The sequence below is a fragment of the Moschus berezovskii genome, chromosome 3 (assembly GCF_049115385.1).
Source record: "Moschus berezovskii isolate FMDL1 chromosome 3, NW_MosBer_1.0, whole genome shotgun sequence".
In the NCBI taxonomy this organism is placed as follows: Eukaryota; Metazoa; Chordata; class Mammalia; order Artiodactyla; family Moschidae; genus Moschus; species Moschus berezovskii.
Window position 1 is genome coordinate 74,261,861 of NC_142462.1, and position 17,118 is coordinate 74,278,978.

Sequence of the window (17,118 nt, forward strand, 5' to 3'; positions counted from 1 at the left end):
CATCCTCCTTCTAAAAATATTGACACCCCAAGCCTATGCTTTATAAAAGTTTAGGAAACAACAATTTCAAGAGGCCAAGAAAAACTATCTTCATATGAGCATTTACAAGACTACATCCTAAAAGTTAGAAGAACTCTTGGTGACTGAGTTTCACGCATCAAATTCTTAATCTCATATCTAGGATTGGGCTGGGGAGGGAGGAAGGGGACATTGATCAGAAGAATGGCTATGACAGGCATCCACCAAGGGGCAGTCTAAGATAGTTGAGAAGTCCAGAAGCTCCTAAGTTGGGTTCACTTGAGGACAACTGACAAAAATTAAAAGACCGAAAAAAAAAAAACAAACAGAACTACATCACCACTCTGATGATCCTCCAAATTAAAAAGAGATGAAATAATGTAGAAGCCACAAGGGAGCAGAATCCACGCAGGAAATGCAGGCGTGGGAGAGAAAGAAGGATGGAGGAAACCAGAAGTGACGCAAACATACCCTCATACCTCCCACTTCACACCAGAGTAGGTTCCTGTGAGTGCGTGTAAGCAGCTCCCTCAATTCTGACTGGGGACCCTCTCTAGGTATTCTCTGGTCCAGGTTGGAGACTGCATCCTCCAGTTTGTTCTCAGTGGTATATCAGTGTCATCAGTTAGCCTCCAGTTTCCCCCAAGTGTAGATAAGCTCAGTGACCACCACCTAAATTCTGAAAGACCTGGGGTTTTGAGACTACAGTACAAACTATTGTTTGCCAGCCAGTATCCATTCTCTCTCCCAGTTTTCCCTAGGCGGGGGGGCATACCATCACCTGTGTTGAAATATGGCCATGTGATTAACTGTGAGCCAATGAGATGTAAGCAGATCTGAGGCTTCTTCCAAAAAGAAAATTTTAAAAACTAGAAGGAAAGACCTTTTGCCTTCTTCCACTTTCCCCTGAGTCTGGAGGCATCCAGATCTCCAGGAGACATTCTTGAACCATGAGGTGACCTTGACCCTGGAAGTCATATGCTAAGGATGGAGGAGCAGAAAGGGAGAAGCTTGAGTCCTTGGAGAGACCACACGGCTACCATACAATTCTGGAATGTCTCTTCTGGACTTCTCTGATGTGAGAAAAAGTAAATTATATGTTCTGGAAGTCACTTTTCATTGGAGTTTTTCATCTATAGCATATTGAACTCGATCCTAGTTGAGTCAGAGATGGTTTTATACTTACTTTAATTGAAAATAAATGGGGAAAAAGAAAATAAATGGACATCCATGGGCTGATTTTCTCTTGAAGCTTTCTGCTTTTGGTCCCTAAAACAGTGGCCTGGGAAGAAAAAGTCAATTAAAGTTCACATTGTGGATGTTCCTGTTTGTCCTCCCCATAGGGGGGAGTTAATCACTGTCAAGCTCCAAGGTTTCCTAAAAGGGGCTAAGATGCCCAGCTCCTGTCCTCAGATATAATAGGTAGAATGTCTAGGAACTTCTTACAGTTGCAAATTATCATGTCCTACCTCAGACTTGGATCAGAAGTTCTGGAGGTGGGCCCAACAATCTGTATTTTATTAACCTCCTGGATGATTCTGATACACGCTAATACTTGAGAACCACTGAGTTCCCAAAGGGAATTGCTTATACTACTCACAGCAGAGAGCATCATCAGGAATAACTAGGGTTGAAGGTACATTTTATGGGGTCTGGGAGAAAAGAGAGCTGGAAAAGTTGATCAATTGTGGGGAATGGATAAAGGAAACAGGATTTAATAAGTACTCATCGGTACTAAGTCTTTGGGTGATCTTCACAATTGCCAAGAAATTCAAGTCTAAGATGGAATTCAAGATTATCTTTATTTCTTGAGTGTGACCTCTCTCTGAGAACAAAACATATAGAGTCTCAATGTATCATGGTCACATCGGTGAGAATATTTTTCTAAGCTCTAGGAGAATGAAATAGCAGCAGCCTGGAGAAGAAGGAGCAGGGGTGACTCCAAACAGCAGAACCAGCCTGCACCCCAGCTGGGAGACCTGGGAGCTTTCAGTGAGTAGCCTGTCCGGTTGTAGGAACCACATGTAGGTGGGTTGGGATTCATCCTCAAATTGACTTGACTTCTTCAGAGTGGCCCACCTGAACACTGGAGGGAGCTGGCTCTGCAATTGCCATAGATCTCAGGCCTGTGGTGGTAGGCATTTATTATTTCAGGAATTTTAAACACTATTGGTAAATCTAGAAATTCTCCAGATACATGAGGCTGATTTCCCCAAGGTAGAACCCAGAAAAGTCAAATGTCCAGCCTCACTGTGGAGAGAATGCAGCCAGTCTGATGAACTCATGTGAGACTTTGATTCAGACGTGAGCAACTGGAGGCAAAGGGGCTGCATGGGGAATTGAACTTGCTGGTGACAGTGACAGCAAAGCTATTTGCTATCAAAAATGGTCACTGGGAGGTTGGCTCCCTAGCATGGAACAGCCATCCCTTGGTTGAGAGCAGCAATAGCCGTCAACAGCTCTGTCATCATATCCAGAAGACAGTAAGGCTTGAGACACCTTTTCTGGTTTCTCCAGCCTCAAAAGAATTCTACGAGCTGCCCAATATTTTCTCTCCTAAACTGTTTTTCTGATCTATCAGCCAAAATGATCTCCTGTTGTTAGAAACTAAAAAGTCTAATATAACTATGGGCATTAGAAGTTGTGGAAATTAATAGAAGCTCAAGGAAAAGGGGGTTCCATGGATTGCTTATCTGTTCTGGTGGGGCTGATGATTTGAAGCGCCCAGAAACATTAGGGGTTGGGACTCTGGCAACCTGTGGTTACCTATAGTGCTAATGAAGCGCTCAGTGCAGGCAATCTTTGGAGATATTCGGGGGCCACTCACATAAAAAAAATATACATATAAAGGCCATGAGGCAAGGAGGACTGTGAGGTGAGCAGGTTCCATTTCCAGGAGCCCCCAAAACATCCAAGTGACCTCAATTCCACTCAGGTGGCATGATCCTTGCAGGTCCTTTTGAGGTCAGGACTTTACTTTTCCAAGTCCATTCTAAGCCCGCTGGAAAAGGCCACAGGACCTTGAAGACTGGATTCCTCTGGGGGATCAGACTTCCTCCCCTTCCACCTCCCCTCCTCTCAGCCCTCCACATCTGCCAAATAACAGCCACCAGGAAAAATGATAAGACATTTATTGAGTCATCTACAGCAGTTTGACATCCTTAAAATCCCGGACAAGGTTGTGAGCACAGCAGTAGCAGTGAGGTCCATGGGGCTTATCTTTACTGTGGGAGATGAGACCCAGGCAGGTGCAACTCCCACAGTGAGCCTGAAGTCTGTGGTGCCAGTGGCATCCCCACTCCAGCCCTCACAGGGGCAAAGCTACAGAAGACAGACATAAGACAAGACGCACAAGGCCAAGCATGGACACACCCCAGGATGTCGAGTTCAGGGGAAGGAGAAAGGCAGGCACACAGCCTGCTTGAAGGATGTCCCAGATCCTTGAAGGATTCTCATGGGGGTGGCATGGAAAACACTGACATCACCCATATGGGAGTCTCCTCATTCTATCTCCAGAACAACCAACCAGCTGATGGGAATAAACCTGGAATTCTGTGTCCATCGGAGCCCACTGGCCTTCCCCTACTCCCCAAGTGCTGGTGGTTTTACAAATGAGGCAAAGGTTAATCCAGGAGGGCTCAAAGCAGCTGACAAACAGCATGGGGTCCCCCTTTCAGAGGTCTTCACCCCAGAAACAGCTCACATCTGTGCAGTTTCCCTTTTACACACCAAGGCATCTCACTTGAATCTCACTCCCAACTTGTGGGTCAGACTGAAAATCAGGTCCTCCTGTTTCTCAGATCAAGAAGCAGAGGCCCAGAGAGGATCAGCGCTGGAGCACAGAGCAGGTGGTGAAGCCAGGCCGGAACACAGGTCTCCCGTCATGACCCCGACTCCACGCTCCTCCTGCAGTCTGGAGTCCTGACCACCTCCATGGCCAGAGGCCCTCTCCTGTGCAAGGCTGAATGTTTTCTGGTCGGAAGCTTTACTGGGTGTCTTGTTCTGGCTCACGTGCAGGGCAGGCACACACATCAGCAGGCCCATTTCCCCATTCAGGTCTGTAAAGCATCCTGGGTCCCAACATGTCACAGGCACCATGTTAAGCCCACCTGTCAGTGTTTTCTCAGTAGCCCGAGGGGGAGGCTTGACCTGTAGATCACCAAGTTCCCTCCCAGCTCTAGTGTTCTGTAAGTTTCCCCAGAGATACATGAGGAAGGAGTCCAGGCCAAACAGCAGATCAACGGCAGAGCCAGGAGATGGCCAGGTCCCCTATTCCCGGCTCAGAGCTCTTCCAGCAGGCATCCATGGTCACTGGGCCCCAAGCAGGAATTTATGAAGATGAAGCACTCCCTGCTTTGACTCTAGGGTGGCCTTGAGTGGGTCAAGAGTACTCAGAGAATTACAAAGAAAGCCTCTTCAAGCTTTCCTCAAAGGAAGGGCGCGTGTCAGGTGAAGGCGGTGAGTCAGCACTCTTGGTGGGTGATGATGGACTTGGGAGTATTTCAAGCCTTGAGCCTGGCTCTAGCTCTCTGGTCCTGTCCCCCAGGGAAGTCTGTTCAGGGAGGGGTGGGGGCTAGAGATGGAATGACTGCGGGCCACTGGGTGTGTCGAGTAGGGTCACAGAGCTGCCCACGGAGACAGAGAAGGTGGCTTGGCCTCAGGCATGGTGGGTAGTCATGAAGTCTGTCATGCTGGGAAACACCAGAGAGGCCCTGAACGCCTATACCCATACTCCAGCCCCTCACAGGCTCCCTGACAGGCTCAGCATCCTTTACTTGGTGACCCATCTCCCCACGGCTGGAGTCTCTCTCCTAACACTGCCTGTTCCTTGATGGGACAGACATGACTGAGGATGAGAGATTTCTTCATCCCAAGGAAAACTCAGGCTCCCCTGGATGAGTTCTGTCCTTCAGGATTGCATAGAACAATAAACAGCCCCCTTCTAGAGACGTGGAGTCAGACAACTCTGCTCCTCTCCAGCCTGGCCCTTCCCAAGGTCCTTTAGTCCCTCATCCTTCTCCATGATTCCGACCTGTCCCAGGCAAGGCAAACACCACAGTCTTTACCTGGAGCCATTCCCAGTAGATAGCTGGTATTTTGACAAGAATTTCAGAGATCCAGTGGGCTACACAAACTGTCTAGTCTTTTGGCCCATTACACAAATTTGAAAAAAAAAAAAAGGTCAGAGGGAAGGGTTATACCCAGACCTTACACTATCCCCCTAACTGCCGTGACCCTGAAGGACAGCTGCCTACCCTCCTGGAGCATTCAAAATACATCAACTGCCTCTGCTCACAAGGCTGGCAATCATTTGTTCAGAGAGAAAAACCAACCAACAGGAACCTGGAGCCTCTACAAGGATATGGGCTCAGAGCTCAGGTGGCAGCATGGCATGGGGATTCGGGGTGGATTTTGTTTTTGCTGTTTTGTGATGATAGATGTATAAAATCAAAGCCTCCTCTTCCATGGTGAAGCAGACCTGCTGGTGGGTGTGAGGATGAAGAAACAGGGTCCATACTCAGGGGACTGCTCCTAGGATCTGGGGGTAGCTGGTGCCCACCCAGTCGTGGCACCCTGACCCGGCCGGGACACGGAGGAGTCTGCACATGGTGCTGAAGGCACCTGGCTGACTGTCCCTGGCCTGAGCCTTCCCTCCAGCCCACCAGCTTCCACTGTGGGGTCCAAAGGGAAGGGACACGTGTCCCTTTTCTAAGAAAGAGAAATATACAGAACTCCTCCCTCCCTCCACACATACACAAACACAGACACTCCAGAACCATAGGCGATAACACACAACAATGATGAGTCCCCTTCTACCCGCCTTGGCTTTGAACCGGAGAATTACTGGAGCACAAAGCCTGGAGAAGCCCTGGGAGGTGCCTCATCTCACAAATGCAGAAACTGAGGCCCAGAACAGGGAGTGCTGTGTCCACCATGTCAGCCGTCTGAGCCCAACTGGGACAGATGCTGTGTCTCTGAATTGAAGCCTGTGAATCCTTCCAACCTGCCAGGAACAGGTCTCCCAACAGGGCCCTAAATGCAAGATGACCAGAAGACAGCCCCTCAGGTAATACACGAGGCACCCAGACAGAGGGAATGGCGTCACGAGGCAGGTGCAGGATGGAAGGGCCACCACATACCCCATGCCAGACTGAGTTGCCAAGTATGCCTGGGCAGGGCAAGCAGGCCGGTTCTCCCTCTTTACATGGGGCTCATCTCTAAAGCAAGCACTAAGCCCTTCCCCAGTCACTTCACAGGCCTTGAGGAACAGGTCTCTAAGTCCCCTGGGCCCCTTCCTCTTCAAAAAGCCAAGCAAAGCAACATTCCCCATGCCCCCGAACTCTCCAAGCATTCCAGAACGCAACCACAAAACAAACCCACAAAACACTTGGACAGCAACAGCACGAGCTGATGCAAATGAAGCGGGTCCCACAGAGAGGCCATGGCACTCTAGCCCTTTCCTCCGCCTTCCCTGAACCTGCTCTACGCCGTTTGAAATTCTCAGGCTGTGGTCCGGTAACTTCCGACTAGACAGTCAGGACAGGAGTCGGGGTGCAGTCACCCCTCCCATCAGCAGTTTCTGCTAACAGGCATGGTGGGTGAGTTTTTTCACCTCCCCCCAAGCCCTAGAACATATTGGCATCCATGCTGACTCAACGTCCAGAGGGAAGTCTCTGCAGAGGTCTCAGATTTCAGTAGCTAAACCCAAGCCAGAGGTTAACTAGGGCTCCTCATGGTCCATGAGGGTGAGGGGGCATGAAAGGGAGCCCCAGTCCCTGGACTTGGGCACACGGAGGTGTAAGGTGCTTCAGGATTCACAGGAAGGCGGCTGGTTCATCCTAATAATGGCTTTGACTTCAAGGGAAATGGGAAAAGGGAGGGCTTAGGGGCTCTGTGTGGTAGGTATGGTTGGGGAGCAGTTTCTCTGAGGCACCCATCTCTCAAACTTCTGCAAGTGATGCCTGGGGACAGGAGGGGAAGAGGGAAACTTCCAGAAGAGCCCTTGCCTACCTTGAGTTGGGGTAAAATAATGAAGGTGGGGAATGTCTTCTTTCATGGATCCCTCCAAGCTCTTTGCATCTAAATTCCACCCATATCCACTTTTCTGGATCTTGGCAATTTTTTCTTGGGCCAGATGAAAAGCATCAGAACTTTTCTCTGGCCTTAGCCCTACATCCAAACTGAAGTCTCTGAATGGTAGATCCCTGGAGCTTTCCTACTGTCTGATGCCCAGGAGCTAGGCACCTGGGCACCAGGACACCAAGATGGCTGAACATGGGTCTGCCTGCACCAAAAAGCTGTCTGGCCATCCAAGCTGGACTTCTGGTAACCTCGGGGACTGGACTAGGCCTGAAAAGGGCCATGGGGTGGCAAGTAGACTCAAAGAGTCCACACTGAGAGTTAGACATTGCAGGGGAGCTGTCAGGCAGGCCCCAGCCCAAGGCCCCCAAAGCCAGGTCCACAGCCTCAGCCCATGGGAGGCCTCCCACACAGGGTCAGGTGATCACTGAGGCTGGTGGGGCTGGGGTGGGGATGGGGTGGGGTAGATCTGGGGACCTGCTTGAGGTGAGCAGGGACCCTGGGGCAGGGGGAGGGATGGGTTGACTTTCCCAAAATTAAGGAGTATTTACATGTCTGGGGTCAGGGCCAGGGGCCCACGGTGGGTGGGGCCAGTGCCAAAACAGGGAGGCTAGACACCTGCCTGTGCCCCTCATCCTTCTCCCACCTCAGAGGGCCAGGCACCCAGCCCAGGGCCTGCCCGAAGGGAGAGAAGAGGCACAACATGCTTGGGCCGGCGCCCGACCGCAGCCCCAGCCTGTGTACAGAGGCGAGGAGACAGCAGGGTGGGCTCAGGTGGCCAGGTTGTCGGCCGGGAGGCCAGACATGCGGATCTGGGAGCTGCTCTTGCTCAGGATGGAGAGCTGGGTACCCCCGTTCACCCCGCTGCTGGCCAGGGACGGGTGCCGGTGCTTGAAGTCCATGGTGAAGTAGCGGTTCACCTTCCAGCTCCGCCACTTGCGCTTGATCTCCGCCTGCACCTGCGGGTGGCAACTCAAGCAATCACTTCCGGGTGGACACCCTCTCGCACCTCAACCGCCCATCTTGGCACCCTGGGGCCCCTCCCAGGAGGGCACGCCCATTAACAACGGCTGCGGATGAGGATCTCCTGGAGAGCTTTAACAACCCAGATGCCCAGACCATTCCCCTGAAACCATGACACCTAGATCTCTGGGGTAGGGCTCCCACATGTTTTAAGGCTTTTTAGGGTATTCCAATATGCTATTAGGGTTGAGGATCACCAAATAAAGCACCCTTCTGTGTGAACTCCCAACACATTGCTCTCAGTACGGGGCATGCAGGGCATGCCCAGTTTCAGAGTCCACATGCCAACCTCCTCCACCCAGCACCTTTGTGTGGCACCAGTATTCACAGCCTCCAGTTCCAGCTCCCCCTTCCACCACTGGCCCTGACAAGCTGCTTGGACTTCTACTTCTTGTTTCTCGCAGTATCTACCTGCAGAAACCTGTCTGCCTCCCTTTATCCTTATCTAACCCCTCTGTAGGTTGTCTGAGAAAGTCTTCTTATTTCTCAGATACCAAATCAGGGGAAGCCTGCCACAGTCATGCAGCCAAGACCCAAGCACTTGGTGCAATGACTTCTGCCCACTCTCCAAAGCCACCCACCCACTCAGCGCCCTCTCCCATCTCAGCATCTCTGTTCTGGGTTCTGCTCAAAACATCATCCTAATAGGCTAAAGCAGGAAGCCTGGCAAGGGAGTATTACTAGAAGATTCCAGGACTCTCCCCAGGATCAATCAAGTCCACTCTACAAGGGACAGGTCTGAGCAGGCAGGCTGGTGTGCTGGGGCAGTGTCGAGCATTGGACGGCTCCCTGCTCGGCAGCCCTGCCCAAGAGCAGCCTCATGAACGGTAGGTACCACTTCCTCACTTTCGGTTCACCTTTTCTAAGGTTTGTCTTATGGTGAGCCCTCCCAGGCGAGTTTGCACTCAGAAGTTGATGCCCTTATGGGAGGATCTCTGCTCCTGAGGCTGGGCCTAAGCAAAGCGGGAGGTAATCTGGCACCAGGAAAGGTGGCTGGGTTGGGGGGAGGCTGTCATCCTCCTCCTGTAGGTGCTGGGAGCCTGCAGAGCCCTGGTCTGGAGGATCAACCCAGTGTGGCCAGCCGGTCACACCCCTGTCTGCTCCCCAGCAAGCTGCACCTCCACCCTCCACCACTAAGAAAGCCGGGATCTTACTTACCTCTCCATTCAGAAAACAGTAGAGAACAGCCACCACAAAGCCCTAAGGATAAAGAACAAACAGAACCTGAGAATTCTAGCAAGGAACCTCCCACGTGGGGTGTGTGCTAGCCAGCAGGAGCGGGGAGTGACACCAGAAAGCAGAAAAATAAGCTGACTGCCCAGGAGCCTGCAGTAAAACAGTCAAAGTTCTGCTCCACGGAGATGGCCACACCCCTGAAGCCAAGTGGCTGGTGGCGACATTCCCCCCTACCCACAGCCCTAGCTTTGGATCCCACATTCCCTTGGTCAAATCCTTCCCATTCCCAAGGGCCAGCTCTGTCCCCCTTTCTAGAAGAGGCCTTCCCCACATACCCCAAAGTGTTCTCCAGGCTCCCAAGCCAGCCTGCAGGCCTCCTGAGGGCAGCCACTCCTTCAGGACAGAATAGCCCTGACTTTATCCACCACCACCTCCCCACTCCGTTGGCCAGACAGCTTCATACATGGAACGCACAGACCACCAGGTGGTTCCTGGTATCTAGTAGGTGTTTGGCTCTTCTACATACATTCTTGACTTATATTCTGTCCATTTAGAATTCCTGCGCTGAGAGATAGGAACCCAGGCTCTGACTCCCAGTCTGGGGCTTTGCCAATAAACCCCTCAGCCTTGCCAAGCTAAGAACCTGATCAGGTAAAGCAACTGAGTTAAAAATGGGAGGAGGGAGAGAATCAAGTCAGATACACAGAATAACTTTTCAACCATCAAGGTTAAATGCTCCTCTAACGAGCTGGGCTTGGGAGAGGCAGTGCATCCTAGGGACGTGCAAGTGAGCCAGCCTTGCCTTCACTGACCCGCTCCTGCACCCACCCGTCCACGTGCTCACCGTGCACCCTCGCACTGACTCACTCTGCTTCACTCACTCGTTTAGAGCCCTGTCTGCTGATTCCTTCAAGAACGGACTTACGAGTCCTCCAGTTTTCTCATTCCCTGGATCACTTATTAACATGACTGTTTGTTCATCCCCCTGTTCAGCTCATTCAGCTCCCTGGGACCAGATCCTGTGCTGGGGATCTCAACCTGGGTAACTCAGAGCTCCGGCACTCACAGGAAGTCAGATGTGGACAGAGAGGTCTCTTGAGGACACTCCACCCATCCCCAGGGCTAATGCTGAGGGAGAGGGAGCCGCTGTCCGCTGTCTCTGATGGCCCTAGGGAGGCCTGGCTCAGGACTCCCAGATGCACCAGCAACATGAAAGCACTGACTTGTCTTCTCATAGAAGACTAGAGGGCGGACAGCACGAAGGGCCCGCCCGGGTGGCCTCTAATCTCGTACTGTTATTCCAGAAGCTGAGTTTAGGTTAACGACTGAGGACCACCAACAAGGTAGAGGCCAGGGGCCTGGCCCCCCACAAGCTCTTCCCTCTCCCCCCCGCCACAAACACACCACGCCTACCTGGAAGGAGCCCAGACCCAGCTCAAACACGAGTCTCTCCCTCTTGCTGACGTTCTCCGGGGAGAAAGCAAAGATCGTGTAGTGGATTCCAAAGAGTGGGATGAGCAGCAGGGTGGACCTGGCAAGCCGTCTGTCGGGAGAGAGCAAGCCATCTGCTCCAGGGGCCGCCAGGGCTTGAGGCCGGAACCATGCAGGGCAGAGAACCGCAGTCTCAGCCCCTCCATTCCCCCAGCACTGGAGCTCCTGCCCGTGGACGCCCTCAGGATTCTCTCCCAGGGCGTGGGTCCGAGGGGAGATGGTCAACAGAGCCCCAGCTTCCAGAACTCCCTGGGAAGTTCTGGGGAGACCTCCCTCAGTCTGCGGGGTGCCCATCCCTCTAGGCCATACTGGTGTCCCATGGAATCACTGCACGTGCACAGGTGAGTATGTGATTGACAGAAACCTCTCTGAGGAGGTATGAAGCCCTCTGGAAAAATGAAGTCAGGGCAAAATCCTGCGGTGGGATTTGGACAGACAATGTGATGCATCCTCAAGCAAAACAAACGTTTTTCAGCTCTGAAAGTAAACAGGGCTGCCTGGAAAGAGCAGCCCTAGGGGATCACAGAGACAGTCAGCTTCTCTGAGTCTGGGGCTAGCCAGGGATGCTCATGGAGAGTGGTGGGGAGGTGCTGACCATGGGAAGGGGGTGGGCCCAGAGGGTAGAACACAGAAGGTGACTCATGGGAGGGATACTAGGAAGGATTTACTGACTCTGAACGTAAACAACCACCATCCAGCAGAAGGAACCTGCCACCTGGGAAACTGAGTCAGATGTTGTGAAGAAGGCTATCCACAAGGGTGGGAGTGGAACACGGAAGAGAGAAATGGCCCTAGGGACCTCACTACCCCCCTGCGGACAGCTCTCTTCGGGTTCCTCTGACTGCATCTGGCTTCTGGGCCCAGTGGTTTGGAACTGTGATCTGAGAGGGTAGGGCGCAGAAGCCACAGGGAAACATCAAGAGGAGGCATGGTGACGTGTGCTCCTGTGGGTCCTGCTCAGGGCAGGGGGGCACCCAGAGGGTCTCTAAGAGTGGGACCCCATATCTGCCCACCCCAGCAGACTGGCTCTCTTTGGACCTCCTAGAAGAGCCAGCGAAACCCTGTAGGTGCAGTCTGCCCGTTGGGGCTCTCTGAGCTTCAGCCTCACCCTCTCCTGGCAGAGCTCAGTCCATGAGGTGGGCAGCAGAAGATGGGGGCAGCCTTTCAATCTGGGGCAGTTACACTAGTTGCCCCTCCCTCTTCCCGACCCCAGCCTTTCTGGGAGAGACTATTCCACTGAATGTGAGGGCTCCAGATTTTCAGGAGAAGCAGAGTCCATAGAGTCTGAGTGACGCCTACTCAGAGGGAAAGGATGGGGAAGGGGAAAAAGAGAAGCGGAGGAGGTACACTAAGGGGAAGGAATAGCCTGGGGAGACCTCCAGGTAGGTCACGGCTCAGTCCTGGAAAAAAGCCCTCGACTGCCCAGCACCCACCAATCTTCCACATGCTCACAGGTGGCCGGTTCTACAGGACCTGGGGGTGCCTGGACCAGAGCGGAGGCCAGCAGGACCCCACTCAGAGCCCGGCTGTGGTCTCGGAGTGCCTGAGCCTCTCTCCTCTCCTCTAGCCTCTGTCTGTCCTCTCTCAGAAGTGGCTCCTCGATGGCAGGCGTGGTGCCTCACTTATCTGTCATCTACCCTGGCCAGCACCTGCCAGGCATGGGGCCCGTGCTCAGAAAGTATGCATCCATGAAGGTACAACCACACGGGCCTGGGATGATACACCTCAGAGCCCTGGACACTGGGCATGACCTGGGAGCCCGGGTCCCGCTCATCAACAGGCACCCAGAGTCTCACCCCAGAGGACAGCAGGGAGTGTTGGCTGAAGAATGGAAAGAAAGCTATCTGGAAACACAGGAGCATGGACATTTGTGACCCTGACTAATGAGGTTACTTTAAAGAGCAGCTTAATTGAAGCAGTTGAGGAGAGAAGGCAGCCCGGCCTCCTGCGGTCCCTTTCTCCTCTCCCCAAATGGGTCTGTTTCCAGGGATCTGTCTGTGCAGTTTGACAAGTGAAAGTGTTAGTCTCTCAGTCATATCTGACTCTTGTGACCCCATGGACTCTTGTGTAGCCTGCCCAGTTCTTCTGTCCCTGGGATTCTCCAGGCAAGAATACTGGAGTGGGTTGCCATTCTGTTCTCCAGGGGAACTTGCCGACGCAGGAATTGAACCTGGGTCTCCTGCACTGCAGGCAAATCCTTTACCATCTGAGCCACCAGCAAAGTCCTGGAAATCAAAAGGCCAACCCTCTCCAGCATGTGGTGGCAGTGGATGGGATGGGTTCAATATGTGAGAAACACAAGCCTTCGGGCGCTTCCCAGCCTCTAGCATCCCAGAGTGCAACCCAAGGACCCTGCCCTCCCTCCCCCGCAGCCCTGCGATGGCCCAGAAAGAATGAGGGACTTCTGCCAGGGATCCAGGCGTCCCAATGACTCCTTCTGATAGATGCAGCAGTGGACGTGGATGAGGAAGGCACTGGGTCTCAGAGTTTGAGGACCTCTGTCCCTCAGAGTGGGGACCAGAGGCCTTGGAATGGGGACATAAGGCTTGAACCTTAGAACGCCTCCTTGGGGAGTCACAGAATCGCCCTATGATCTGACTAAGCCAGAGAGACAGTGACACAAGCCTTTAGCCTCTGTCCTCCTGCCCAAGGAGGCATCGATGGGCAGAAGGGGCCTAAAGAAACACAAGGGACAGCTTCCTACAGCCAGAGATGCCCAAATGACAGTGGGATCCCCCACTTAAAGGGCTTTCCAAACAGGGGCTGGAGCTCCAGCTCGAGATGCCTCAGGGTCTAGTGCTTAGGACTCCCTGGGTTCAGTTCCTCGCCCTGCCAACTGCTGGCCTTGAGTGAGTCATTTCATCTCTCTGTACTTCAGTTTCCTCACCTGTAAATAGAGTCCCCAGCTCAAAGGCTTGTGTGGGGAGTGTCACTCTGCACGTGAAGTGTGCGTGAGGCACCTGGATGAGGGCCCCCCCGCCTCTGCAGGGGAACAGTCTAAGTGAATTCAAGCTCAAGGCTCTTAGAAATCATCTGACAGCTGCAAAGGCTGAAACCCAGAGAAGTGAGGGGTGGGGCGAAGTCCACACGTCGAAGCAGCATCTGCAGAGGCTTCCAAGCTGCCTCCTCCTCAGAACCAGCCGCACCCCGGCTGCTCCCACGACGTCCATAGCCCCATCCCCGCCACCGCCCCTCATACCCCAGGCCACGGGGTTGCAGAGAACTCACAAGACGTACAGATGTCAACATGCAACAGCCGGGCAAGGGCTCGGGGCTGGAGGCACAGGCTCACTCCCGGCTCTCCTCCAGCCTGGGCAGACGGGAGCTCCAGGTGGAGGCAGCAGCAGCATGCGTCCCCCTCCCAGCCAGCACACCCGGCCACAGCCACGCCACGCACACTTACAGAGTAATGGTGGACAGTTCTGACATCTTGCAAGAGTGCTGCTGAGCCCGCTGTGGCTTGCAGTAGCATTTCTGCACGCAGCTGCTGGGTGTGACAAGATCAGCATTTCTGTCAGCTGGGGGCATTGGGCCACGAGAAACTGAGGTGGGAACTTAGAGTGACATGGCTCACAGGGAAGGTCGAGCAGCTCGGGGTGTAGAGACGGAGCAGGGGCATCACATGGAGGAAGCTGAGGGCCGAGATGCAGTCAGCTCTGGACAGAAATACACACACCCCTACATACACACGTGTGCACACAGACACACAGGCATACGTGAGCACTCACACTGGGAAACCAAAAGGTGGTGGTGGGTTCACGGGAGAACTTGTGTGTTATAAGTGGGGCCTGGCTGGGTCTCAACAAGGGACCAGGAGCTGTCTCCAGAGTTAGCTCCAGGCTTGGGGCATGGCTCTGCCAGAGATCCCAAGGCAAGAGGGCCAGCTGGAAACCCCTGGAATCAGGCCAGTTGTGGGCGTGCTTGTGAAAACCAACTGGAACATCCACTGGTCATCCCCCACCCTCTCCCTCCTCTGCCCGCACCTTCCTCTGACCGAACCCCGAGCACCTCAGTGTGGCCCTGAGAGGAAAAGAGGCAGGTTGGATGGAGCAGATGGGTGTGATAAACACTACACATCCACCACATAAGTTGAAATGAAATGAAAAATCCACTTTCTGAGTGGCCTGAGTCACACCGCAGCAGCTCAACAGCCACAGGGAGGTAGTGGTTCCCAGACTGGAGGCATTGCCAACACTGCTGAGGGTTCTACTGCACAACGCTGGCTAGACTTCTTCATGAAAATTCAACGGGCAGGAACTGAGGGCTGAGGGGACGCTCTGCTCCACTGACTGCAGAAATGAGTCACCTTAAGGAGCCATCCACAGGTGGGTCCAGGATGCCTGTCCAGCTCTGCCTGTCCCTGGGGGAGACACAGAGCTCTGTCTCCTCAGAGACATTTCCCCAGAAAGGCTCAACTTCCATCTCTTCTAGCCCCTCTCAGTCCTGCTTACCCTGGGGCTGGCACTACCCATTTTTTTCCCATCCCTGACAAACATGTAAAAGATGGAGTAAGAGCCGTGTCATCTTGTCAGATTGCAAAGGAGAGGCCCATTTCACACACCCTCGTCAGGCACCGTGAGGCAGAGCTCCTAGCAGCTGCTGGTGAACTGGCAGACCTGCGGGGGTCTGATGAAAATGAGAATGGATACGCCCAAAGAGCCCAGACCTCTGGCATTCACGGATTCGAAATGTGTGATCCCAGCTCTGTAAGAGTATGTCTGAAGGTCCCTGACGTTCAGTGACATATCATTTAGCTGAGGCAGATATCTGAATCACACACGTCATAGACAGGGCGAGCTGAGGTCCACCCAGCATCCTTGCCTCAGTTAGGTGTGTGGTTCTCCTTTAATTAACATCTTTCACTCCATGCCAGACTCTGAGGCGGGTGCTACTAGATCCTTCTACAGATGAGGGATGATATGAGGCTCTGCTACCCAGACCCAGCATCAGTACCACCTGAGAACTTCTTAGAAATGCAGAAATTCAGAGTTTCAGACCTACTGCTTCAGAATCTGCATTTCAACAAAATTCTTAGGTGATCCGCCTGCAAATCAAAGTTCCAGAACACTGCTGGTAGGAAGTCATGTATCCGAGAAGTTTCTTCATGTGCCTCAATGAATATCAAAGGTCTATTTCGTGTACAAAGAGACAGATGGACACATAATTATGTTTTCTCAATAATTAAAAGAGTTTAATTGGATATTCAGAAATGGAAGCCATTCTAGTCTTCAAATTGATTCTCTACCTTGCCCAGATTGAAACATTGACTACTCTCTCCTACGGCAAGTGGCCTCACCCCTCAACCTTGGTCTAGGTGTGCCACAAAAATCAGAGTCAGGGAGCCTGAAAGCCCAAACCTCACAGGTCACTTCATACATACCAGGCTTAAACTCTCACCCCGAACTATAAAGCTTCAGCTGTTCTCCTCCAAGACCTCTTCTCTTTGCGTTTCCAAGTTGTCCCTATTCTTTCTGGGCCCTGGATACAGTAAATATAGGCCTTCTGATTTTTTTCAAATATTGCTAAAGGCCATTTAGCAACAAGTAAGCTGGGAAATCACAGCCCAGTAAAGATGTGTGTCTCGACATCGGAGGCAGGGAGGGAGGATCAAAGGGGACACCTGATGCCTGGGAGGGCTCCTGGGAGAAGGGATGAAGTTAAAGGACCTTCTTCCCAAACACCCTCCTTCCCCCAAACCTCCAATGACTGTTTAAAAGAATCCAATGAAAAGAAACCAAAAGGAAAGAGGGTGGCAGAAAAGCCAGAGACAGGCAGGAGAAAAATGTCGAAATCACTGAAAAGTCACTACAATTAGTGGGAAAAAACGAAAAGAAATTCAATCAAGAGGAAGAGATTAACCTGGGTGGGCTGATCAGCTCAGTTTTGATTTGGATCCAAGGGAGAATAAGCAACTCAGTCAAGGATACTGGGTGGAGGCTGCATGGAGAGCAGCATCATCGGCCTAAATCAGAAGGCGGCAGACCCCTACAGCGGGTGCAAGGCTAACACCCACATCTGGAAGTCAGGGAGCCCTGGCTCCCAGGCCTGGTTCTGCCACAGCTTTGCTGGGTGTCTGCAGGAAGTTCAAGCACTGCCACCTATAACTCAGGGATGCAGCACATGGGTTCTTCTGACCTTGCTTTAAGTTCAGTTCAGTTCAGTCGCTCAGTCGTGTCCGACTCTCTGCGACCCCATGAATCACAGCACGCCAGGCCTCTTGGTCTCAAGCTAAATAAACTCCACGCATGTTGTAGTGCCTTTTGTATGTAAGGCTGCCTGGACTATAGTCCCCAGATATTAGACAGTGACCCCTGCAGGGGAACTTTTTGT

The 17,118-nt window shown here is 52.6% G+C and overlaps 1 protein-coding gene across 2 annotated transcripts in view; it reads right to left on the reverse strand.

The window, feature by feature from the left end:
* Positions 1 to 3,134: 3,134 nt before the first annotated feature.
* Positions 3,135 to 17,118, reverse strand: part of ADCYAP1R1 (ADCYAP receptor type I) — a 62,804-nt gene continuing 48,820 nt past the window's right edge. Inside the window, exons 14-17 of one of the 2 annotated variants that reach the window (XM_055420922.2) lie at positions 14,192 to 14,275; positions 10,711 to 10,840; positions 9,280 to 9,321; positions 3,135 to 8,057 (exon numbers count right to left, since the gene is read on the reverse strand). In XM_055420922.2, coding sequence (XP_055276897.1) covers positions 7,869 to 8,057; positions 9,280 to 9,321; positions 10,711 to 10,840; positions 14,192 to 14,275 — 445 coding nt within the window. In that variant the 3' untranslated portion in view covers positions 3,135 to 7,868. The remainder of the gene's footprint in view (positions 8,058 to 9,279; positions 9,322 to 10,710; positions 10,841 to 14,191; positions 14,276 to 17,118) is intronic. The other variant, XM_088834596.1, reaches the window with a different exon arrangement.